This window comes from Podarcis muralis, chromosome 5, assembly GCF_964188315.1.
Source record: "Podarcis muralis chromosome 5, rPodMur119.hap1.1, whole genome shotgun sequence".
Classification (NCBI taxonomy): Eukaryota; Metazoa; Chordata; class Lepidosauria; order Squamata; family Lacertidae; genus Podarcis; species Podarcis muralis.
The window spans coordinates 66,821,594-66,847,636 of record NC_135659.1 but is presented as its reverse complement, the minus strand read 5'-3'; the positions used below and the strand labels follow the sequence as shown (position 1 = coordinate 66,847,636).

The 26,043-nt window shown below is 46.0% G+C and overlaps 1 protein-coding gene across 1 annotated transcript in view; it reads right to left on the bottom strand.

Moving 5' to 3' along the window:
- Positions 1-8,304, bottom strand: part of LRIG2 (leucine rich repeats and immunoglobulin like domains 2) — a 47,846-nt gene extending 39,542 nt beyond the window's left edge. The window contains exon 1 of the mRNA XM_028734516.2: positions 8,019-8,304. Within this exon, the coding sequence (XP_028590349.2) occupies positions 8,019-8,266 (248 nt within the window). The 5' untranslated portion in view covers positions 8,267-8,304. The remainder of the gene's footprint in view (positions 1-8,018) is intronic.
- Between the last annotated feature and the right edge of the window lie 17,739 nt (positions 8,305-26,043).

The window sequence follows — 26,043 nt, the reverse complement described above, 5'->3', positions numbered from 1 at the left end:
AGGGTCTTTCCCAGGGAGTCTTCTCTTCTCATGAGGTGGCCAAAGTATTGGAGCCTCAGCTTCAGGATCTGTCCTTCCAGTGAGCACTCAGGGCTGATTTCCTTCAGAATGGATAGCTTTCATCTTCTTGCAGTCCATGGGACTCTCAAGAGTCTCCTCCAGCACCAGAATTCAAAAGCATCAATTCTTTGGCAATCATGAAATAATAAATAAGTAGTTCCTATTCCCCAAGAGGAGCTCAACAGGAAGCAAAGAGCAGGAATAAATGGACAACGTTCCTGATGGAGGGAGGTAGACAGTGCAATCCCTTAAGGATCAATACTGGGACCTGTGCTTTTTAACTTGTTCATAAACCATCTGGGGTTAAGAGGTGAGCAGCGAGATGGCCAAGATGCTAATGATACTAAGTTGTTCAGTTGTTAAAACAAAAAGGGATTGCAAAGAGTGGAGTTGGATGGTCAAGGGAATGGAGAAACTCCCCTATGAGGAAACGATGTCAAATTTGTAGCCTTTTAGTTTAGATAAAAGGTGAGTAAGAGGAGAAGTGATAGAAGTGCAGAAAATTATGCATGGCATGGAGAAAGTTGATAGAGGAAAAGCTTTTCTCCCTCTCCCATAATGATAAACTCATGAACACCCAATGAAGCTGAACATCGGAGAAGTCAGGACTGACAAAATAACTCTTCACACAGTGCACAGTGATGGCCACCAACTTTGAAAGAGAATTAAACAAATTAATGAGTGTAAAGGCAATCAATGGCTACTAGAGAGAACAGGATGCTGGATGAGATGGGCCACTGGCCTGATCCAGCAGGCTCTTCATATGTTCTTAAGAATGGCTACGATACACTTGCCAAAACAAGTACTTTTAAAATTACAGACTTTATAGTTTTAAAAGAGATAAATCATTGTTTTGTTTCATTCACTGCATGTTATAGTAATGGGGAAATGCTGTTGCTCAGTGACAGGGCACACACTTTGCAGAAGGTCCTTGGTTCAATTCCTGGCATCTCCAGAGGTGAGAAAGACCCTGTTTGAGACCCTGGGGAGCTGACACCAGACTCGACAATATGGAGTTAGATGGCTCAGCAGCCTTAAGCTAAATTTTTTATAATGTAACAAGCAAGAAAAGGGGGAAGTGTGTTGTAGCTCCTCCCCCCCTTCTTTTTGTTGGAAACCAAATACTGAGTTAAAAGGGGGGGGGGTTGGGTTGGGAGGGGACACAGAAGAGAACTTCCTTTGTTTCAGATTAAGTAATTGTAAAATCATAAACTGTCTTGGCTAGGACTGGCATTAAGAACATTTAAAATTTAATTAAGATAAATACTTGGCTATGATACAATAACTATTTATTTTCAAGGTGTGAACTGATTTAATCCCAAACCACTTATAGGTTGTGAGTTCTTGCTCATCTCCACCCCTTCAATTTAGTGAATTTGAGGAAATTAACACATATGCATTCCAAATCTTACATGTTTACTTTGAAGTACGTATCATTGTGCTCAAAGACGTTCAACATTTATTTTATTTCAAGGTGGCTCTAAGGGCATGCAGAAGATCCTAGGCGCAGTCCCTAGTCTCTCCAGGTAGGGATGAGAGATACTCTGCCTGAAACCCTTGAGAACTGTTGCCTGTCAGCATAGACAATACTGAGCTATGGTTTGATTTGGTATATGGGTGCTTCCTATGTTCCTAATAACATTTCATCACCACAAGGATGCCTTATGGAGCAATTGAATGATCCCCACTTTCCTCCCCCGCATCTCCTGATTCTGTCCCCAACCCTCCAGAGCAGATCTGAAGGCACACACAAGGGGAGGAGAGACAGGAAAGCACACTGCACTAGCACAAAAAACCACCCATACTTTTTGTTATAAGAAAACTCAAAGCAACTAAACTTCTGTACAAGACTCAGGATTTGAGTGCTTTGCATTAATCCAATGACCACTACACCTACAATCCAGAGAGCTAGCAAATATACAGAATCATAGAATTGTAGAGTTGGAAGGGACCCTGAGGGTCATCTAGTCCAACCCCCTGCAATGCAGGAATCTCAACTAGATCATACATGACAGGTGTGTATAGCTCATCATAGGGTACATCTTCTAATTTATGGGCTTTAATTGAGTACTTGACACTCTCTGCAAATGCTTTTTTTGGGGTGGGGAATATGATGCTCAGACATTGTTTGTTAATGAAGAATCCTTTCCCAGAAAGACACCTGGGCTATATACAGATCACAGTTAAACCAGTCACAGTTAAAGCAGTCAATCCATAAGACAATACCATCATCCATTCTCCACATGGACACCATGTTAAAATGCATGGATTGGAAGTTCAAGTGGAGATTTTGAATGGAAAAAAATATGTTTATTTAAAAGACAGAGAGGCAAGGAGGAAAAGAATGGATGAACTGATGGTGTGCCTTCAACATGGTGAGTGAAATAACGCAAGATGAAATCTTATATATAGCAAGTCAGACCAAAAAAAGGTTAGAAAAAAGTAACATATCCTTACATACTTTGGAAAAAGAACAGCAGCCCCAATGAGCAAGATCAAAGGCCTATCCAGACCAGCAACACATTTCAGGGAATGGCCAGGGCACAAAAGCAAAATGCTCTTCCATAGTTTGTCACCAGCACTGAATACTGTAAATTATATAATGCCTCTGAACTTGGAGGTTTTATTTAACTATCACTTTGACAGATTGTGAATGGATCTATCACTTTTGCCGGGCTTAGGGTGGTGCACCAACTGCAACTAGACTTAATTTTTGCAATGCACTCTATGTGGGACTTCCTTTGAAGAGCCTACAGAAACGTCAGTTGATCCAGAATGTATCAGCAACAAAACTAGTTGATGTTTGTCTACATGAGCATATTATACCTGTTTTACAACAGCTGCACTAGTTGCCTATTCACAATTCAAACTGTTGGTGATTATCATTGAACTCATAAACAGCATGTGCTCAGGATCCCTGAGGGTTTGTCTCCTCCCGTATCAACTTGCCTCCACCCTAAGATCCATTAGGGAAGCTCTTCTTCATGTTTTGATTGTGAACAAGGCACAGCTGGTTAGATCACAGAACTGAGCCTAGATTGTGAAACTCCCTATCTTGGGTGCCAGTTTGGCCTTCTCTCTCCTTGCTTTTTGCCACTTTAAGACGTTTTAGTATTAGTCCAACAGGCATTTGACATGCTGAGTTCTTCAGGATACTTTTGCAATCTTATTTTAAAGACTGGTTGCATCTTCTGCACTTGCCTTTTTTCTGATGTTGGACGCCTCTTGAATTCCATTGTTATTTAAAATGTTAGGTCCCTGAGCACTAACAATTCTGTAGAAGGGTGGGCTATAAATATTTTTAATATCACCATAGTCTGTGGACTCCATTAGCTGCTGTACAGCATGCACAGGGTCAACAACTCTTGGCTGGTATTGACTGCAAGTGAAGGTTTGTCATCATGAACCAGCTGCCTCAGTTTGGGAGAGGGGCATGTTCTTGTCTCTATCACCATGCTAAGCTAAAATTACTGATTTCTTTTTTAAGTTGACTGTTATTGCAAAAGAAAATGGTGATCATCCTCTGGCTATCAAGTGATAAAGTAAAAACAGAATTAACTAAAAGAAAAATGTTTAGTTTAACAGTAACTATTAAACAGTAACTGTTAAACTGCAGGAGGCAGTGGAAGACAGGAGTGCCTGGCATGCTCTGGTCCATGGGGTCACGAAGAGTCGGACACGACTAAACGACTGAACAACAACAACATTAAACAGTTTTAAAAAGGGAACGAGGATTAGAAATCATAAAGCATTCATGTAAAAAATAAAAAGCAAGTTTCAATGATGTATTCAAAATTAGATCAAACAAAATTCTAGATGCATACATTTTGCAGGATGAGTGTCAGGAACACTGCTTTAAGGTGCTTCTGGTCTTACTTGCAAGGCTGGTTCCAGAGAGCAATGTGGCAGGCATGTTCTTGACCCACCTGGCATTTGTATTATGAGGTGCCACCAGGCACTATTTTGTCCTCGGTGCTATTAAATGTCCATGTGAAGACATAAGGAGCAATCACTTCAGGATTTGGAACAAAGTGTCATCAGTATGCTCTTGGAGCTTGATGAAGACTTTTTAAAATTACAGCAGATATTTTAAATAATTGTTTCTGATTTTACAGTTAACTTTAAACCATTTTATTCCCACTATATCCCTTTTGTACACCACTTAGAAACTATAGTGTTAAGCAATATATAAGTGGTTGAAAAAATGAATAAAAGATTTTCCTGCAGCTTGGATGAAGCACTAGGACTCAGCATGCCCAGTGAAAATGGGATGCTGACTAACTGTTGAGGTTTGGAGGGGCGGAATGGAATGAAGAGACTAGAACCCTGAACAAAGGATTTTCACACTGTAATGTTTTGTTTTAGGGCTCCATGTGTTACCATCTATATGCTGTTTGGTATAAGTCTTGCACAACAGAACTAAGTCACACATTTATTACACAATATGGAAAGCTAAATGCCATATGACGTGGCTCTCTTATCTTGATTAAATAAAGCCCACGCTCAGTAGCAGAGCATTTTCTAAGAGGAGGAACCACAAGCAATGATAGCACTTTTCTAAACCTTTAAAAGCAAAAAACATTTTTTCAATTAAACTTAGAGAGCAGCTAGCAGCTGTTCACCAGATTTACTTCATCAAGCAAAGTAGCAGAAAGCATCTCATGTACTTCTGCCTGCAATCCCAAACTCTTACACAGGAACATTTCCCACTGAATTCAGTGGAATTTACTTACAAGTCGATATGCACAGGATCAGACTGCAAGACTGGTAAAGCTCCTTCTCTCATACAATTCATCCTGGACCCTGCGGTTGGTAGGCTTGTTGCACTAGGCAGTGAGGTAGGTATATGAGGGCTTTCTCTGTTGTGGTCTGACTGTCAAATATGCTATTGCCTGAAGCTGAGAAGACAGAGACCCTGACAGGTTTCTGCCACTAAAGCATTCTTATTCTCCAGGCATGTGAGGTAAAGTAGTGAGCCCACTTTTGTGTTTAAGTACTTCCAGGCTCTTCTGCTTTATTAAAAAAATACTTATAGTGGCCATTTTAACTAACATACATTCTTTGTGTAACAGCTGTTTATTTCATGGCACCCTAGAAATCACTATGTGTGATGGTCTATAAATTTGGATAAATAATTTAGGCATAATATTCAGAAGTATCAAAAAATGAATCTTAGATTTAAGATTAGACTGCACTAAAGGATTACATACACTTCATAAACATCTATGCAGAAAAGTAATCAGATTTCAAACGGGGTTTTTACACACTTACAACCCATTTCTTCCAAAGATCAATTTTTTTAAAAAAAAATGATGCTACAGCTCCTTTATTTAGAAAGACATGTTGTGAAGGAAAACACATTAGTCTTGTATGCACATATACATCCGTGCATACAAAACTAATGGAAATTCTGAACTGTGGGGCCAACAGGACATAAAATGCAAAAGGTCTGTGACATTTCTAAGCAAGGAGCCTGTATACATTCGGGCTTTGCACAGAAATGTTACAGACCCCATTGTTTATAATTTTTTATCATTTTTTCACTCTGTACCCACATGTGTATATATAATCTGCCAACTGAGGCTAAGACTTCATGAATCTTGACAAAGTGAGCTCAAGTCTACAAAATCTTATGCTGGAATACATCTGTTGGTCCCTAAATTAAAGGCTGCAATCTACTCAAAAGCCCACTGAATTCAACTGGGCCTACTCCCAGGTTAAATAAGGTTAAGATTGCTATGTAAATTAGCTGCATTTCATTCCAACAGGACCTAACTGAGTCATGGTAAGTTTTTCATACTGATGTCAATAGGATCCAAGTTCTGGATTTTAAGTGCCACAATACTTTTTCTTGTGTACATGGCAAGTTTAGCCATCCTCTGCTTTATTGTGCAGATTTAGACGTGTGACAAAAAAATAAACAAATCACACTCCTCTGGCTTGACTGTAATATCCCCAAGATATTCATAGTCACCTAACTAGCAACTGCCTTCCACATCCAGTAGCAATACCATTATTAGGAAGCAGTACTCTCATAATTAAACAACTTGGCATTAAGGCCAACTATGAGAGGTCAGAAACAGCCCTGGGCTCATGACCAATGACTAGAAGAGTCTCATCAGGAACAAAAACAGCAACCACACTGCAAAAAAAAATCCCAGTTCTGTCTTTCACAATATGAATTGCTGACAGATTCCATTTTTACAAGTAAAAACAATACAAATACATAAATGTGCACTACCTTACCTTTTTCACTTGCCTTTGGTATGCTATTTATAGACACTAGCTGACTACACAGGATAATATTTAGCATAGGGTTACCTTAACCATCAATGATGCTTCAGTGTCTCACTGAATAACACAAAGACACATCCCAGGATCTTCCCTAAGCCAGGCAAGACTACTAAGTGTAGCAGTTGTCCCTCTCCCAAGTACTGTGATTCCATCAAGGGGTCTCGTGAACTTCTCACAGAGAACCTGCAACCTACTACAATTACCAAAATTAGTTGCTAGAAGTCGAATTGGTCTATTTGGTACATTTATATACCATCTTTTCTTTCAATGAGCTCAACATGGTATACATGTTTCATGACAACTACACTGACATAAAAACTACCAGCATGCATATTTGAGTGGATAGACACTAAGCAAAGGAATACTGGGGCAACTTATTTTCATGAAGACAGCCCCAAATTTGCCAATCAGAAAAGGGACACTCTTGAAAAGGTTGGAATCAGAACTACAGAAACAGAAACAATAAGAGAAATAACGATGGTAACTGATGTTCAAACTTTAATAACCATTTTTAAAGGAAACAAGAGTCATACTATATAGCTTTATATATTGCTCCACAATAACCCATATCTAATATACCACTAAGTGCTATCTGTACAAATTGTTCAGTGAGATAACTGACAGGCAAGTGTAACATCTGTGTAACATGATAAAAGGGTCCACTCATGGGAGAATAGCACAGTAACTACCTAGTCCTTTATCTTCTAGTGAACATACTTCGACACTTCTTGGAACACTGTCACAAGCTCCTTAATGACATTGAAAACAGTCTCCTATCTGCCTGCCTTGAAGTAAACATAATCTGATAACAGGGCTGAGCAACTGGTGTCCTCTCCTGATTTTGTCAGACCCCAGTTTTGATAATAACTACTGACCATGCTGGCTAGGCTGATGAGAGTTGGGAGTCCATCAACATCTGGAAGGCCAGAGGTTCTCCACCCCTGCCTTAAAATAACAACACTGTCGGATTTCCCTGATTGTGGACACTTAGCCAGTACAGCAAAACTCCACAACTGGTGTTTTGGTCTTCTTTGTGGGTTCAGCAAAAGTTAACAGACCATACCACAGATTCACCAAGGCCAGGTTCAGACTATCAATAGCAACTCCTGCCAACTTTTATCAAGACCAAGTAGTAACGCTGTCTGAAAAAAGTTCCAATAAGCGATAATACGACACAACAGAAACCGGCAGGCGAACTATGCTGTTGTAACAGCAGCAGAACCCAAAACGGACCCCTTCACACAAACGAGTTGCGCGTGAGCGTCCCACCATTTGGCGAACAAACACAAATCCCCAGTTAGGAGGGCGAGAGAGAAGACTCATAAGCAGTTCCCATTGTTTTGAGACACGAACTTGGCACCTGCAAGCGAGGGGATCCACAATATCCTCTTACCTGCCCATCCTTCAGCATCCACGCATACAACCACCCCCACTCAGCTTTGCCCCGCGTCAAGGTGAAAAAGCGAGACGGGAGGCGAGAGTTGCCCTTTAGGATCTGAAAAGGACAACTTCTGAAACCCCACTCAGGATACCGCTTTGCCCGTGACGACTGAGGGGGGAGGTGGAAGCACCTGCCGTGTCTGCGGGGCGGAGACCCTCCTGCCCTGGTGGAAAAGCCCCGCTGGGGAACGTGAGGAGGGAGACGCAGAAAAGAGGAGACTCACCTGACGGAGGGGCCACCGCTGCGAGGCAAAGGCGAGAGCAGGCCCTGCTCCAGGCTCCGGCCGGACAAGCGGAGGCGGCTGCAGTCCAACACACCTCGCCGGCAAGAGCAAGGCGAGGCGGCGCAAGGGTCCCCGGACGCCCCTTGGAAAAGAGGCGGGAGGGGGAGCAGCAGCAGCAGCAGCAGCGCCGGCGGCGGGAACAGCGCCATTGGCGGCGCCCCCCGGCCAGGCCCGGAGCTCCACCGCATCCTCCGTCCCTCTCTTTCTCTTTCTCCCCCCCCCCCCTTCCCCGCCCCCGCGAAGGCCCTGCCAAGCCAGGCCTCGTCGCTACGAGCTCGGCCTCACGCACGCCCCGCCCCCTGCCTGCTCCCCTCGGCCTGCCCGTGCGCAGAGCTGAGCCCACAGGGGAGGATCCGGCCTGGGCCTGGCCGAGCTCTGCGCACGCGCGCTGAGCCTTGGGAGAACGTTCGGAGGAGGAGGGGCCGGGGCCGCGGAGGCGCCTCGGGCCGCGGGAGGGAGGCGCTTTGAGCGTCGGCGGAGGAAAGGGCGGGGCGGGGCAATTGCACCGCGGGGGGTGAAACTCCGCCCCCTACGCTCACCTTCGCCGGCGGCGGCAAGGTTGACTCGAGCGCCTTCAGCAGCCCGGTCCTAGGTGTGTTTACCCAGAAGTAAAGTCCACTGTTTTCAGCGGGCCTTACTCATGAGTAAATGGGAGCGGGGCTGCGGGGCTTATCTATCCACCTTCGTCCGCCCTCCCGCTCCGTGCTTGCGGGATAAAAGGGATGTGGTCAGCCCTAAAGCTGTGCGACCCTCACCGTCTCCTCATAAATACAGGAGTCCAGTGGGGTTTTTTTTTATATTTAATCCCTACACATCTACCCATCAAATTCCATATTATATCCATGTCTATGAACAGAACCATGAAAATCAGGGACCTGGCACTTCCCAGCGTCACCATTGTGCCGTGAATCTAAGGCATTGATCCTGCTGAGCTTACATTTTGTTGTTGTTTAGTCGTGTCTGACTCTTCGTGACCCCATGGACCAGAGCATGCCAGGCACCCCTGTCTTCCACTGCCTCCTGCAGTTTGGTCAAACTCATCCTGGTAGCTTCGAGAACACTGTCCAACCATCTCGTCCTCTGTCGTCCCCTTCTCCTTGTGCCCTCCAACATCAGGGTCTTTTCCAGGGAGTCTTCTCTTCTCATGAGGTGGCCAGTGTTAAGTCGTGGGTTGACATAGCAGCCGGCACAGCGATTTCTTCAAGTAGCTCTTTATTGTGGTAAGCTGGAATAGAACTGCCTGCGAACAGCTCAGCCGGCCTGTATTTATAGGCAGCCGGCTGTCAACAATGTAACCACAACAGCCCAGAGTTCCCGCCTAAAATAACTGGCGCGGACCTGAGTGAAAACTATCTACAGACCTGAGTGAAAACTATATACAGTATCCCCCTGTTGGCCCAGGGTGAAACTACACTACATAACACCCCTCCCCACCGAGATAAGGCGTTAGTTACAATCGTAATGGTTTCCTTATATACAGCACTACGCGTAATGGTTCAATTAGGCACAAAAGCATATCGGTTACATTTCCCATACTTAGACCAACAGTGATACCTGTCCAACAACATAGTCCTTTAAATGAGTTGGGCGCCTGGAAACTCTGCCAGACCGCCGGGGACTGGTAGCCAAGTCCGGAGGGCCACACAGTTCTCGCTGAGGCTGTGGTGCGACCCTAGGTGGCGTTGGAACCAACTCCCCTGGATCCGCTGCTGTGAGTGGAGCCTCCGCAAGTGGAGTGGTCTGAGTCTGTTCTGAAACGGCTTGGTTCGGCTCCACGCTGGCAGTTTGCGAGGGAGGTGTAGGTGGGGCCTCGCCATCTGTACGTGTCTCTTCTGGAGCCGCAAGCGCAGTTGGGGGCACCTCAGTAGTGTCCAAGTCCCCAACCCTGCGCCTAAGCTGGTCGATGTGCCGTCGCCACAAGCGTCCGTCTTCGAGTGCCACCTGGTACGAGCGAGGTCCAGTGACTCCCACTACTGTGGCTGGCACCCAAGGGATGTCCCCCACATAGTTCCGGGCAAAGACCTGGTTTCCTGGGACAAATGACCGTGGTGCGTTGGCACAGCCTGGGGGTTCAGCCACGGCAAAGTCTGGGTGTAGCCGGTCGAGCGGTGACCTGAGGCGGCGGCCCATAAGCAGTTCCGCAGGACTCCTCCCTGTGGCCGCATGAGGGGTGATGTGTTGCGCGAACAAGTATTCGGCGACCCGCTCATGCCAGTCTCCCCGGTCCAGGCGCGCCAGTGCCTCTTTTGTCGAGCGCACCATTCTTTCCGCTTGCCCGTTGCTGGATGGATGAAAGGGTGCCGTTAGGGCATGGCGGATGCCCAGTCCCAAAAGATACCGCTCAAACGTGCCTGACGTGAACTGCGGTCCGTTGTCAGAGACAAGGACATCAGGACACCCATGCGTTGCAAACAGGCCTCGCAGCACCCGGATGACAGCTTCGGTAGTGGTGGAGGGCATCAGGGCGACCTCCAGCCATTTGGAATAGGCGTCCACCACTACCATAAAGGTCCGGCCGTGAAAGGGGCCAGCCAGATCGATGTGCACCCTCGACCAGGGTGTCTTTGGCGTCTCCCAGGTGTGTCCCTTAGCTGCCGGTGGTGCAGGCCTCGACTCCTGGCACGCTTGACAGGCGGACACCCAGGCAGTGATGGCATCGTCCATATTAGGCCACCAGACGTAACACCGAGCCAACGCCTTCATTTTGACAATTCCCGGGTGGCCAACGTGCAGAGCCTCCAGGACGCGCTGACGGAGTCCCTGGGGAATCACGACGCGGTCTCCCCACAGCAGACAGCCGCGATGAGCTGAGAGTTCATGTTGTCTGGTTGCGAAGGGCTGGAACTCCGATGCAAAGGGCCCTTGTGGCCACCCCCTCCACACCCAGTTGAGCACCCGGCTGATGGTGCGATCCTGGGCAGATGCGGAGGCCACAGTGGCAGCCGATACAGGCGCTGCCGGAAGATCCTCAATCAGAAGGAGCGATGAAGCTGGAGCCGGGTCTTCCACAAATGCTGGAAGAGGGCAACGGCTGAGGGCGTCGGCATGGCCCATCGATTTCCCCGGGCGGTGGATGAGCCGGTAGTGGTAGGCAGCCAGGAAAACAGTCCATCGCAGCATGCGTGGTGAGAGGACCGGTGGAGTTGGACGATCACCGGCGAGGAGGCCCAGGAGTGGCTTGTGGTCAGTGATGAGGTCAAAAGTCCTGCCATAGAGGTATTCATGGAACCTCTTCACTCCAGCCACAAGTGCCAATGCCTCCTTGTCGAGCTGGCTGTAATTCCGTTCCGTCGGAGATAGTGTCCTGGAAAAGTAGGCGAGCGGTGCTTCTCTTCCATCTGGAAAACGGTGACTAAGGACAGCACCGATGCCAAAAGGTGAGGCGTCGCAGGCAAGGAGCAGCGGCCTGGATTCACTGTACTGTACCAGCACACTGTCTGAAGAAAGGAGAGCCTTGACCGCGTTGAAGGCCGCCGTCTCCCGATGACCCCAGGCCCAAGGCGTCTTAGTGCTAAGGAGTCGGTGAAGAGGCTCAGCCACTGTGGCTTTGTGGGGCAGGAACATGTTATAAAAGTTCAGCAGCCCCAGGAACGCCTGCAACTCCGTTTTGTTCTTTGGGGTGGGGGCCTGCTGGATAGCGCGGATCTTGGATGTGGTTGGATGAAGACCGGAGGCATCGATAAGATAGCCCAGGAACTCTACCTGTGGAACGGCGATCTGGCACTTGTCCCTCTTTACCTTGAGCCCGGCCTCCTGGAACCTGGTCAGCACGGCACGGAGGCGCTCGAACAGCTGCTGGTGTGAGTCTGCAGACACCAAGACGTCATCAAAATATGGTACCACGCCCGGAAGCCCTTGCAGGAGACGCTCCATAAGGCTTTGGAAGATGCCAGGAGCCACACTCACCCCGAACTGCAACCGGCGGCAACGGAATGCCCCCCGGTGGGTGACGATCGTCTGGGCTTCAGCAGTGGCATCATCGACTGGCAGTTGTTGATAGGCTTGGGCAAGGTCCAGCTTAGCGAAGACCTTACCCTCACCCAGGGAATGCAGCAGGTGTTGGACAACAGGAACCGGGTAAGCGTGCTGCTGAAGTGCCTTGTTGATCGTGCACTTGTAGTCAGCGCAGATTCTCACCGACCCATCTGGCTTGACAGGCGTGACGATGGGGGTTTCCCACTTTGCGTGGTCAACCGGCTCCAAAACTCCTTGGGCGATCAGTTTGTCCAGTTGTTCGTCCACCTTAGCCTTGAGAGCAAAGGGAACCCGGCGTGGCTTTAGCTTGATGGGGGCGACTTGTGGATCAAGGCTAAAGGAGATGGGCGTACCTGTATATTGGCCCAAAGTGCCGTCAAAAACCTCGGCAAAGTCTTTGACCAGACCCTCAGTCTCAGCGTTAGAGATGCAGTTGATGCCGGTGACTTCCAGGCCGAGGGCATCAAACCAGTCTAGCCCTAGGAGGCTTGGCCGCTGACCTTCGACCACCACCAACCGGAGCAGGCCCGAAAAATCCTTGAAGGCGATCCGGAACCGGCCAACGCCTACCACGGGAATGTCGTTTCCCTGGTAGTCTCTCAGGTGTACGCGGTGAGAGTCGAGTTGCCTTTTGGACACTCTGGGTACCAGTCTTTTGATGGTGCTCCATGACACGATGGACAGGGCAGACCCGGTGTCGATCTCCATGTCACATGGAGCTCCTTCAATGAGCACCGTGACGTTCAGCTTGCGTCGCGTAGGCGAGTCGGTTTGGCCAATCGTGGTTCCAGACGGGCAGCGGCAGTTGGTGAGAGCGAAACAACTTTCCTTGGCAGACTGGAGTGAAGACTTGGACTTGCGAGTCGATGAAGGGGGGGTGTCAGACGGAGCCGATCGGCAGACCTTAGCGATGTGGCCCCTTCTGGAACACTTCCTACAGATGGCGTCTCTGAATCGACACTTGGCACGGGAATGGTTGCCTCCGCAGCCAGCACATTCCGGTTGGCCCTTGGACTTCTGTTGGAACTTCCTGCGCTCCCGCTTTGTCTGGTGCACGTCATCGTCTTCACTGGAGGATGCCTCCTCACTGCTGGCCTCTTCATGATGCACCGGAACTGGCTCCCTAGCAAGACGCGGGCTGCTGGACTTGCGGATCTCCTGGGCGGAGCGTTCAGCAGCTTCTGAGGCCACAGCCTCCTCAATGGCTTTCTGTAGCGTGAGGTCTGTCTTGGCTAGGAGGCGCCGTTGCAGATGGATGTCCCGGACCCCGCAGACGATTCGATCCATCAGGGCATCGTCTAAGTCTCGGAACTCACAGTGCATGGCAGCCTGTCGCAGGGCGGTGGTGTAGTTGTTGATTGACTCCCCCTCTGCCTGGTTCCGGTGGTAGAACGCATGGCGGGCAGCAATCTTGGACGGCTTTGGTGCGTAGTGGTTGCGGAGCTTCTCTTGGATCGTGTCCCATGGTGTTGCCTGGACTGCTTCAGGCGCAACCAACGCTCGGGCCGTCTCAAACACCTCAGGCCCACAGAGGCTGAGGAATAGGCCCCGCTTCCGCTCCTGTGATACTGCTGTCAGCTCGAACCGAGCGAGGTAGGAGTCCCATGATTCAGAGGCTGGCGCAAAAGGCGGTAGAGGCACAAGTGAAGCCATGATTCCGATGCCGGCGTGAAGGGCGATGGATGGAACACAGTGCTCTAGCCAGAACAGTCAGCTCTGAATTGGTTCTGCCCAGTGATTTCGCTCAGTGATTTCGCTCTGTGATTCAGCTCAGTGATTCAGCTCAGTTCAGAGGCTGGCCGCATCTGGCTGTGCTCTGATGTCCATCCGATCCCATCTTCGTCGCCAGTGTTAAGTCGTGGGTTGACATAGCAGCCGGCACAGCGATTTCTTCAAGTAGCTCTTTATTGTGGTAAGCTGGAATAGAACTGCCTGCGAACAGCTCAGCCGGCCTGTATTTATAGGCAGCCGGCTGTCAACAATGTAACCACAACAGCCCAGAGTTCCCGCCTAAAATAACTGGCGCGGACCTGAGTGAAAACTATCTACAGACCTGAGTGAAAACTATATACAGTATCCCCCTGTTGGCCCAGGGTGAAACTACACTACATAACAGCCAAAGTATTGGAGCCTCAGCTTCAGGATCTGTCCTTCCAGTGAGCACTCAGGGCTGATTTCCTTAAGAATGGAGAGGTTTGATCTTCTTGCAGTCCATGGGACTCTCAAGAGTCTCCTCCAACACCATAATTCTTCAGCGATCAGCCTTCTTTATGGTCCAGCTCTCACTTCCATACATCACTACTGGGAAAACCATAGCTTTAACTATACGGACCTTTGTTGGCAAGGTGATGTCTCTGCTTTTCTTACATAGATTTCTTCAAATCCACCATCAAAGTAGAACTCAAACCCCTCCCCAAGGACGGCTCTCTATGAAGGGTGTCCCTCAGTGTGTTTGGTTGAGCACGCTAAGCTGTCACTCCCCATTATCTCAGTGTTATCTGTGATCCCAAACAAATGCACCTATCTCCCTTCAGACCATTCAACGTGAGGGCTGGAGCATGCAAGGCCGGCAAGCACAGAATGCTGAGAGCAGGGCTGGTGTGTAGAACCCATATGCTCCTTGCTCAAGCTTGCATTAGGCCTGAACAGTGCTATGGATCTTTTCGATTTCTTCAGGAACCCCCTCCCCCGAATACCACTATCAAAGTGCAGGTATCAGTGTCCATGGATTGTACCACAAAAAATATCTCACACACATCACTTTCTGATGCCACTACTACACAATCCATCCTGGAGTCTGCAGAGGAGGCTGTCATTTCTTCTCATAACAGAGCATCCAAAAATTCTATCTGTAGCCCTTTCTGGTCTAGCTGCTGTTAAATGACCTGATTAGGGCCTTATCTTCTTGGGAAAAAATCAGTATTTTCTCCATACTCTTGCCAGTCAGAATGGGTGCTACCATTAGGCAGGGTGAGGTTATTTGCCTCAGGCAACAGAGGTTGAGATGCCACTAAAGGGCATCAAACTGCCAATTATTTAGCTTATTATAATATTTTCACAATGTGAAGGCGCCATTTATACTTTCTGCCTCTGGCTCCAAGTGTTATGGGCCATCTCAGTTGCCACCTCTTGTGTCAAGTGAGATGGGATTCTAAGCAGGGGTTGTGCTCCGTGTGTTTTATTAGACTCCAACCAACTTACCGTACACTTTCCCTTTTCTTTTTACAGATGGCTGATGCCTTTCATCTTGGCTGTGAAGTTCATTAAACCTGCAGCAACATTTTATAATGCTATGAAGTTTGAGAGGATGACTTGGAGAAGTGTCCTAGAAACTGATAGCTAGTCCTAGAAACTGAAAGGGCAGAACTATAAGACAACTTAACTTATTTGGCACTGAATTAGAAAAAGAGAAAGATGCCAAGTGCCCATGGTGGGTTGGCCTCAGACATAAAGTGTGATACAAACTGTGATGGGTTTCAACCTGCTGTTGAAAAATGGTGTATTCAGTGGCACATACGTAGTTTTCTCCAATAATAAAGTGTGATAAAAGGAACTAAGAAACTTGGAACAACTGATAAATGTTTGGCCTTGGTTTGATCCAGTATAATACAGAGAATACATAGGTCACAGGATAAAGTAAAGAGTCTGTGGCACTATAAAGACTAACAAGTTTATTGTAGTATAAGCTTTCATGGACTATATAATACATACACAGTGGAGGGCTGTAAACTGTATTCCATAAGAGTTAATGCTGTATAAGCCCACACACCCACACAGCTTTTTAAAAATAACACTATTCACCATTACGGAGTACCACCACCTCTTTTTTTGCTGCCCATGGCAGCCATTTTATGCTAGCACCCTCAACACTATTGGTCTATATGTTTGCACTGGTACCTCATTTTTCACCAAGAAAGCACTGTATGGGGGTGGGGAGAGTGTGTGTTTTAAGGAACCACAAGAGTCTTTATTGTGTTTGCTGCAACAGAGTAATGCAACTACCCTTCTGGAAACAGAATATACCCTAAAGTAAATATTGGTATAATAAGGTTACCGTCTTTCGATTTTCCAAAAGCAGAAAACAAACAAACCAGTGCTTATTTGGGTTACTCTTAGGACTCATGTACCTTTTAGTATTTGCAACACAACTGCAAATCTAACATTCTGTTCCAATCACAGCATCTCCATGCTACTTGAAAAGACTTTGCCTGTTGAATTTATGTCTGATGTGCACTTGTTGAAGGCACAGAATACCTGTCAGAGAAGATATTGTGTACAGTGCCTCTGGTCAGGCAAAACAGAGCAGTACCAAATAACAATCCATTCAGTATTGAGTACTTCTAGATCATATTGAATGGGAGAAAATTAAACACATTCTTCTCACTCAAAACCGAAATATGAAAGTGTTCAACTTTGGGTAGATCATGCCCTATGTACTTAATATAGGAAGACTCTAGGTGAATCTTCAAAGCTCTTTGGTCACTGTCATTTCATCAGTGGTCTAGTTTCAAACTGTGCTCTTTTTGCAATAATACAAATTCTTCCTATACTGTATTCACATTTTTGTTTCTTCTTAGCAGAAGCTGCTCTTAGTTTGAAATTTCCATTAAGTAGCAGCACATTCCATTGTACTCCTGTATTGTAATTGTTGTTAGCTGGTACACATCTGTTAATTTTGAGAGGAAGTCTTTTCTAGCAGGTTCAACCCAGTCACACTTACATTGTAACTATATCAGCTCTTTCCCACCTCATATGACAAATTTGTCAAGTTTCTGTTTCTCTCGCTCTCCCCTTAACTGTATTAGAGGTTAATTACAAAGTGGGCCTATTGTGATTTCTTGTGTTAAATATCCAAGAGGTTTGCTTACTAACAAAGGATTATAATAGACACTGTAGCTTTTTTTTTAAAGGAAGTCTGCTGTTTGCCCTGAATCTGAGTGTTTGCTGTCAATTTACATTAAAGAGAAAATATTTTTCACTGTATATATATAACAAATCATGGAACAATGAGGACAGAGAGGAGAATGCGCACGTGAGGTTGCCATGGTTTGGAAAACACCATGTCTTTATTGAACCTTACTGTATTGAACCTCACTGTCAAAACAAACAACCTGCAAAAACAATTGAGCATAGATATTTGTGGTATTACCTTTTGCAACCATTTCCTTATTCACCTCATAGCACTTTTCCAAATCCCTAGATCTGAAAAGCAAAATGAAGAGAAGGGATACAGCCAGACTACTGAGCTAAGGCCCCTCCCTAGAATGAATGCATATAACTAGGTAGAGAAATACACTGTTGTGGCACTGTTTAAGTACCTGTTTCCTGTAATTCACTGACACAATTACCTATGTTCCTTCTTTCCATTATATACAGAGGAACAACTTAATGTGAGCTACCACATATGATTAAAATATAATATGGAAAGTGGTCCTCTTAAAACTCAACTGAAATCATTTATTTTTAAGTGCTTTCTTACTAAAGCTACAGGAACAACTGACCTGATTGTGAGCCTATGATGTGGGAGAATATCCCACTGAAATTTAGTTGCTTGGGGTTGCAGCCCTATTCTCACTTTAGGGAGTAAATCCCATTGAACTCACTGGGAGTTACTTCAGTGTAAGGCTACAGAGAGGCCAGACTGTAAAAGCTGAACATTTGCTCAAGGAATGAGAAAACACAAAAGTGTATAAGCCACTTTTTGGACAGGTTTATGCCACCAACTAAGAAACTGTTGTGCATGAAATTATAAGTTGTTAGCTACAAAACCCTTAGTTCAAATCTTGCCTTGGCATGAATTTACTTGGAGACCTCAAATCCCTGTCTCTTGGTCTCAGCCATGCATTTGCAACTTGGGTTCAATACACTATAGTGTAATAGTGGTCAGCAAACTTTTTCAGCAGGGGGCCAGTCCATTGTCCCTCAGATCTTGTGGGGGGCCAGACTATATTAAAAAAAAATATGAACAAATTCCTATGCCCCACAAATAACCCAGAGATGCATTTTAAATAAAAGGACACATTCTACTCATATAAAAACACGCCGATTCCTGGACTATCCAAGGGCCGGATTTAGAAGGCGATTGGGCTGGATCCGGCCCCCGGGCCATAGTTTGCCTACCCATAGTAGATAGCAAAAAGGAGTTATCACATTTCCAAATATAATCCTATACTTATTTTTTTTAACAAAAAAAAATAATACTTGGAAATGTGATGTCAAAGACTGAGCTTGCTACAACACTTCTCTTCCAGGTGTTAAGATTCTTTCATATGCAGTATAACTCTTCCTTTTTTTAAAAAAAAATCACCCATGTAGACCTTCACATCCTCTGATGTTAGAAGAATAGCTGTAAAGGAAGTACCTAGCCACACTGTTTGCTATGCTGATTTGTGACAGGAGCCAGTGGTAGTCTGCTGAAAGTGAATGTTTAGGGGCATGCTAAGGTATGGTATGGGACGCAGGTGGCGCTGTGGTCTAAACCACGGAGCCTAGGGCTTGCCAATCAGTAGGTCAGCAGTTCGAATCCCCATGACGGGGTGAGCTCCCATTGTTCGGTCCCTGCTCCTGCCCACCTAGCATTTCGAAAGCACTTTCAAGTGCAAGTAGATAAATAGGTACCGCTCCGGTGGGAAGGTAAACAGCGTTTCCGTGCACGGCTCTGGTTTGCCAGAAGCGGCTTAGTCATGCTGGCCACATGACCTGGAAGCTGTCTGCGGACAAATGCCAGCTCCCTCGGCCTATAAAGCGAGATGAGCGTCGCAACCCCAGAGTCGTCCGCGACTGGACCCAATGGTCAGGGGTACCTTTATCTTTTAAGGTATGGGGGGTTTTTCTTAGGGTTTGCAAGACAGAAAACCAAACCCAAAATGAAAGTCTGTTCTTATTAAGTATCCTCTATGAATGAGATTTGTTGGTGTGTACTCCCTACTACCCACAGGTAGGATGGAAGAGTTAGTCATTACAGCCTACTTCCTGTTGTGCAAGCCCTGCTGAGAACCTCCCAGGCAACATTCCATTCAGTTCTCTACAAGTGTTTATTGGCAGGACCAGTTAGACAGGTGTTGCCAAAATGCAAGAAAAACATACCCCCCCCCCGCCTCGGGTGCTTGCCAGGTGTGGGGGAAAGCCACCCAGGAAGTGACAACACCCTCTGTTTGATCCCCTGCTTCCAGTATTATTGTGATCATGCTTGCCTTTCTGTACAGTACAGATTCATTTCTGCTAGCTGATTTCTCTCTCTCTTTTCTGGGTCAAGCTCACTTTTCCATCATTACCGCCCCTCTCTCCTAGTGAGGCATCTTCCAAGCTTTCGAAGATAAAGACGTCTACAAAAACCTTGTATTTCCTGAATTACCAAAGAAAAATATGAATTCCTGCTGTATTTCTTTCTGAAAATGGACAGTTTATGTCTCCTGGTTCAAGGAGCTTCTGGGTATTCAGTGTGTCTGCTGAATCATGGGGACTTCAGCAATTCCCACCCCCCTCAGAAAAAAACTGATGCTCCATCAGTTTAAGTGGCTATTATGAAGTGGAACGTTGATTTGAGGGTTGTATGTATGGACTTGGTATGTTTACTGACTCTGATAAGCTTGTACTTTTTGTCTTATCACAGCAGAGATGAAGTAGCACCTCTTATTTCAAAGCAGGGGCAATTATGTTATCTCTGCGGGTGCTATTTGCCAATCTTCCACATGCCCAGTAAATAAGCTCTTCTAAATAAGCTAAGCAGCAGAAGAGGTTTGTTACACTAACATGCAAGGCTACTAGTATTTTGAAAAATTCCAAAGTCCAACCAAAATGTCAAGCTTTTGAGTTTCCTAGAACTCATAATCAGGTAGATGTTAAGCAAGATGGGAAGAAGTTGAACGGATAAAGCTGGCTAGGTACTGAATCCATAGTGTCTGTGTTGGTGAAAAATTCATTTTTGCTGTATAGGCAACTATCATTTTGTGCATTTGAAAGCACCATTGCCTCCTCTCAATAAAATCAGGATGATTGCTCCATGAACAGGTCATTTAGAAGTAACCCTTGTTTCTCTGAAAGTCATCATAAATGAAGGGGAGATGGAGGAGGAGGAGGACAGGAGCTTCCTCTATCTGTTCATACTCCTGTCTCCTGCATTTAATGACACCCACACTTTGGAACACACTCCCCTTGGAAATTAGGATGGCACCAACAATTTGTTCTTTTAGGTGCCTCCTTAAGATTTTCTTGTTAAATAAAGGCATTTTCAGAGTAGCATTGTTGGATATGGTTCCTGTTGGTTTTACATATAAATTAAATGTATTTTACATGTTTCCATGTTACTGGGCTTGGTTTTGGCTTTTGTTTTTATATCACCACAATATTTTTGAATGGTTGGTGGTTCATAAATTCTTTGAACAAACAAGCACATTTATCATCTAGTTAGAAACTATCTTTCCAGTGAGGACAAAGCAAAACGTTTATTCAGCCAGCTTCAGTCACACAACCTGCTCAGTGCCTGCTGAGCTCAGCTTGTGCTAGCAGCAGTCATACAACCTCCCTCTGAGAATGTGCTACCAGATTGAACTCAACATAGTCTAACTGTATTTCCAGCGGCATCTGTGTTTCCGAGCCATAAAATCTCAGCGCAATGTCTCCACTTCACTTCTGAGAGATCCCCGTCTCCACTCCTGCTTGCACACAAGTAGGAGCGGGATTGGGCAGCTCAGCTGAGGAGCACCTGGCTGCCTTCAGGTGGTGTAGGGGCTCTTAGATGCAGCTTCTGGGCTGCCTCCACCTTCCCCAACTCCAGCTGAGCAGCCCTAATCCAGCTCCTGTTCCCATGCAAGCAACAATGCTGCCTAGCGGAGCAGCCCAATCCCACTCCTACTTGACTGCAAGCAGGAGCAGGCTGGGTGTGTGTGTGCGACATCCGTTGCCTGCTCTCTTGCCAGCCCAGCCCAGCCTTCCCTCACTCAGCGCCTCTGGAGCTGGAGGATTGGGTGGTTGCTGTTGTGGCTGCGGCAGCGGAGGGACCCGGCGCTGGAGGGCAGTATGTCCCTGCTCACTTGCTGCCTGGCCCACCTTCCCTCACTCTGAAAATGGAAGTGTGGCACTCAAAATGGAAGCTATACAGTGGTACCTCAGGTTACATACGCTTCAGGTTACAGACGCTTCAGGTTACAGACTCTGCTAACCCAGAAATAATACCTCAGGTTAAGAACTTTGCTTCAGGATGAGAACAGAAATTGTGCAATGGCAGCGCAGCAGCAGCAGGAGGCCCCATTAGCTAAAGTGGTGCTTCAGGTTAAGAACAGTTTCAGGTTATGTACGGACCTCCGGAACAAATTAAGTACTTAACCCGAGGTACCACTGTACTCAGAGCAGTGCACGTTCGGCTTCCGAAAAAAGTTTCAAAACTGAACACTCATTTCCAGGTTTGAAGTGTTTGGGTTCCAAGTAGTTTGAGAACTAAGATGTTCAAAAACTGAGGTACCACAGTATTTATTTCCCCCGATTTGAACTGTATTTTTCAGGATTTGAACTGTATTTATTTCCCCCGATTTGAACTGTATTTATCCCGCCCCTCCCCCGTGGTGATTTTCTTGAATCAAAATGAGAGTATCCCTAAACATTTTTTAGAAAAAAGCACTGAATTATACCATAAAATTATATATCAATGGAAAGATAATTTAATGAAGAATGTAATGCAATTATTTTTATGAAGGATATTTATTACAATAGAAGTCATAAAGAAGAAACGTGAAACACACGGAAAAAATGAGATATACAGGTTAAATTGCCATGTTGGCACTTTGTGATAAATAAGTGGGTTTTGGATTGCAGTTTGAGCACTTGGTCTCTAAAAGGTTCGCCATCACTGCACTATAAGGTAAATGTTTCCTTAAGAAGATAGCTCTGAGCGATCCAGCCCCCTCCCCCCATTTAAACCTATTGCCAATTTCCCTAAATCACTCCAACTCTGTTTTCTCTCATTAATCAGGCACTGGAGACTATACTTGCAGTCTTCACTCAGGTCCATGGCGTCTTTCTTCTGAGGTCTCTCAGGCATCTCTCAGTACTTCTGCTGCATTCTAGGTTGAGCATTCGTTGCTAGCTCAGGTATTCAGCAAGGCTGCTGCATCTTGGCTTTAGAACTCTCTCAAAGGCTGTCTCTTAGACACTTTTCTGTGCAGACTTCCTCAAATCCAACTAGTGGTTTCAGCTCTTGTCTTCCCTCAGGTGTTTGAAGCCTCTAGGCCTAGATGTTTTCTTCAGTTGAATTTTCCATCCTCTTCCTCACATACCCTCAAGCGGTGCTTTTTTCTGGCAGTCTGCAATGGTACACAGTACCATCACTGGGGGCAGGGGGGAGGAGGTAGCAGGAGGGTTCCTGAACCCCTTCAGAGCATCACGCTCCTTCCCTAAGCTAGGCAAATGCTTCCCGGGCTTGGAGAAGGAGGCGTGAGTTTGCGTCCCAGCAGAATGTAGGATGGTATGACCAGGGCCAGATTTAGGTTTGATGAGGCCCTAAGCTACTGAAGGTAATGGGGCCCTTTATATGTCCAGCTGTCCTTTGTCAACAACAAATTGTCACTGTTTTTTGGTGTTGAATATATGCTATATGGTAATTTATAGACCTAACAGGTATCCAAAGCCATTTGCACACAACAAATAGGAGCCTACACAACACAAAACACTGTTGTTGTATGTAGGTTTTATTTTATTTGCGTTTTATCTTATATTTTGGAAATGTACATCCTGTTTTTTATTTCCTTTAAAAAAATTTGGGCCTCCCAAGAGAGTGGGGCCCTAAGCTATAGCTTGTTTAGCTTATATGTAAATTTGGCACTGGTATGACCCTGTAGTGAAAATAGGCACGCACAGTCAGGTACTGAGACTACAGAAAAAGGTATGGTGTTGCAGCAAGTCATTTAATTATCATGCCTCATGTAATAACTATATACCAATATCTTAATGAAGTTCCAGTAAAGCATGTAATTGTTTTACATGTAATTGTTTTTCCTGGCCCCGATGAATTTTTGCACCCAGGGCAACCGCCCAGAGTACCAGCATCATTTTTTCTCGTAACAAAGCACTGGTCAAAGCACACAAAGTTCAACATTCACTGAGGTCTGAGACCTGCCTTTTATGCCCGAACAGGGTCTCTCCAGCCAAATGTTTTAAATTTGGATGGAATTCAGACCCCGCTCTCTCTCCCCAGTCAGGCCAAAACTGATGGGATCAAGCAGTATGTTCACTGCCTTAATCAATTAGAACTCACTGGTTTTCAATCCACTGTGTCTTAAGACTGAAACCTCAATCTCAGAACAATTTTTGTTCTGACACAAAGTGGCAGTTAATTGAACAGCCACCAGCAATCTCCCCTCTGATATTTTGCATACATCACAGTTCTTAACAGAGAACTGAGACATTTTATAGCCAGTTAACTCTTCCATTTTTAAAAGTGAATTTCCTTGTCCATTCTTTTATATATTTTACCCCAGAAATAAAACCTGATTTCTTGAAAGGGGCAAAAAGGAAGTTCTTATGTCCTGGAAAAGACTGAGCCCACGTTATTTTCCTTATCATCTAGTTTTCTATAGGAAGGGTTTTTTGTATGGAGAAATATTCCATTAGAATTAGGTGTTGCCTACCACTGGCAGATACCTGTACCTATACTGCCACCAAGTGTCTGCATGAAAACTCACAGATGCCTGATGTTTTTCTGAGCTCTGTCCCAAATGGTGTTGGCAAACACATTTGAAAATCAGACTTCAAATGCCCTGGGTTGCCCTCAACCCAGGGCAGACAATTCACAGCTACCTGCTACAGATCATAGCAATGCTGCTGCCTGCCACCATCACCGGTAGCTGCATCATGAGGGTCTCACTGATGCCAGGGATGCCACCAGAAGACATTTTGCTGTGTCCCCCTCACAGCTGGCATCAGGCCATACCCAGAGGCAGCAGAGAAGAGGATGAACATAAGGACTTGTGAAAGGGTGGAGTGAGGGGCACAATGGTAATACAGTGGTACCTCGCAAGACGAATGCCTCGCAAGACGGAAAACTCGCAAGAAGAAAGAGTTTTCCGTTTTTCGAGGTGCTTCGCCAGACGAATTTCCCTATGGGCTTGCTTCGCAAGAAGAAAGCCCATAGGGAAATCTCCGGGGACCTCTTTTAAAATGCTGGCGGTCGGGAGCAATGTTTTCGCCCACCGCCGGCCTTCAGAAGATGTCCAGGACATTTGCGGGGGGCAAAAGTCTTTGCTCCCGACCGCCTGCCTATCCCGACGGCTTTTGAAGGCAGGCGGGGGGGAACAAAGAAGTCTCCGCTGTCCCGGGGCTTTAAAAATGCTGGCGGTTGGCAGCAAAGCCCTCCTGTCCCCGGAGCTTGCGGGGAGGGAGGTGGGGAGAAGGGCTTTCTTCCCACCGCCAGCCCTCAGAACAGCCTTCTGAAGGCTGGCGGTGGGAAGAAAAGCCCTTGTCCCCCCCCCCCCCCCAGCCTTCAGAAGAGGTCGGGGAACAGACTGTCCCCGGACCTGGTCTGAAGGCGGTTTCCATAGGAATGCATTGATTGATTTTCAATGCATTCCTATGGGAAACCGTGCTTCGCAAGACAAAAAACTCGCAAGAAGAAAAAACTCGCAGAACGAATTAATTTCGTCTTGCGAGGTACCACTGTATCCTGTCTCAGTACCCCAGAGCATTGAAAGACAAGAGGCAAGTGCAACCTATTTATTCACTTAAATCAGGAAAAGGAACCTTTGTCCCTCCAAAAGCTGTTTGGCTTCATCAGCCCCAGGCAGCATGGCAGTCCCTCGTGGCAAAAACAGAGAATTACCGTACCCAGAATACAGTTTCCCTCTTTCTGTGCCATACTGTTTTGGGGTTTATTTTTCTCAGTTTAATGCTAACTACCAAAATGGTCGATCTTACCCACTCCAGCATTAGGCTTTGAGCTGCCTAGTTCATCCTGGAATCTTGTTGTGCTTTTAATGTTAATCCATTCTACCCAGTATTACTAATGCACAATGAGTGAACAACTCAGCATATGCTTCCATCGTTTTATGGAAGCACACTTTCTTTTTGGAATTCTTTAGTTAGATTTCCACTAGATGGCATGAGCATTCCATTTTTTGCTCCAGCTCTGGGGCAAACAACATGCTGTATAACTTTCTGGAGGGATAGCTGTGTCAGCCTGTTCCAGAAATGACGGCAAAAGAGCCTTGTGGTTCCTTAAAAGCCAGCAGACTTGTTGCAGAATAAGCATTTGTGGACTAGAGCCTGCCTCATCAGGTGTACAAAGTTTTATCCTCAGTTGGCAGATTTTATTTATGCATCTTTTTAAGTTGCCTTTGAAAACTATAGCTGTGCCAAGATGGTTTACATTAAAAGACAATACAGGTATACAATGCATTTCATATGTTTTGTTGTTGTTGTTGTTGTTGTTGTTGTTGTTGTTGTTGTTGTTGTTGTTTTTTAATAGCAACTATCTGTGGGCTGGTTGTAGTGTTCAGGATTGTGACTGTGCTGTATGGAGAGGGTTTTAAAACTCTTTCCTCCCAAGCTGATGTCCTGCCCCCACCTGTTATTTGCCCCCAGATTGATCCAATGGGAAGCTTTCTTCCTGGATAAAAAACAGCTAGGGGAGGTGCAAGTTCATTAGGACTACAGTATGAGAGCAAAGGGTTAACCTTCTGCATACAGTGGTACCTCGGATTAAGTACTTAATTCGTTCTGGAGGTCCGTTCTTGAAACTGTTCTTAACTTGAAGCACCACTTTAGCTAATGGGGCCTCCTGCTGCCGCCGCACCGCCAGAGCACAATTTCTGTTCTCATCCTGAAGCAAAGTTCTTAACCTGAAGCACTATTTCTGGGTTAGCGGAGTCTGTAACCTGAAGCGTATGTAACCCAAGGTACCACTGTACTGGTACTGATTCTGATCCCCCTGGCAGCTGCTTTTTAAAAACCTGGATCATCAAGCTATCTATATACACATACAGTGGTACCTCAGGTTACATAC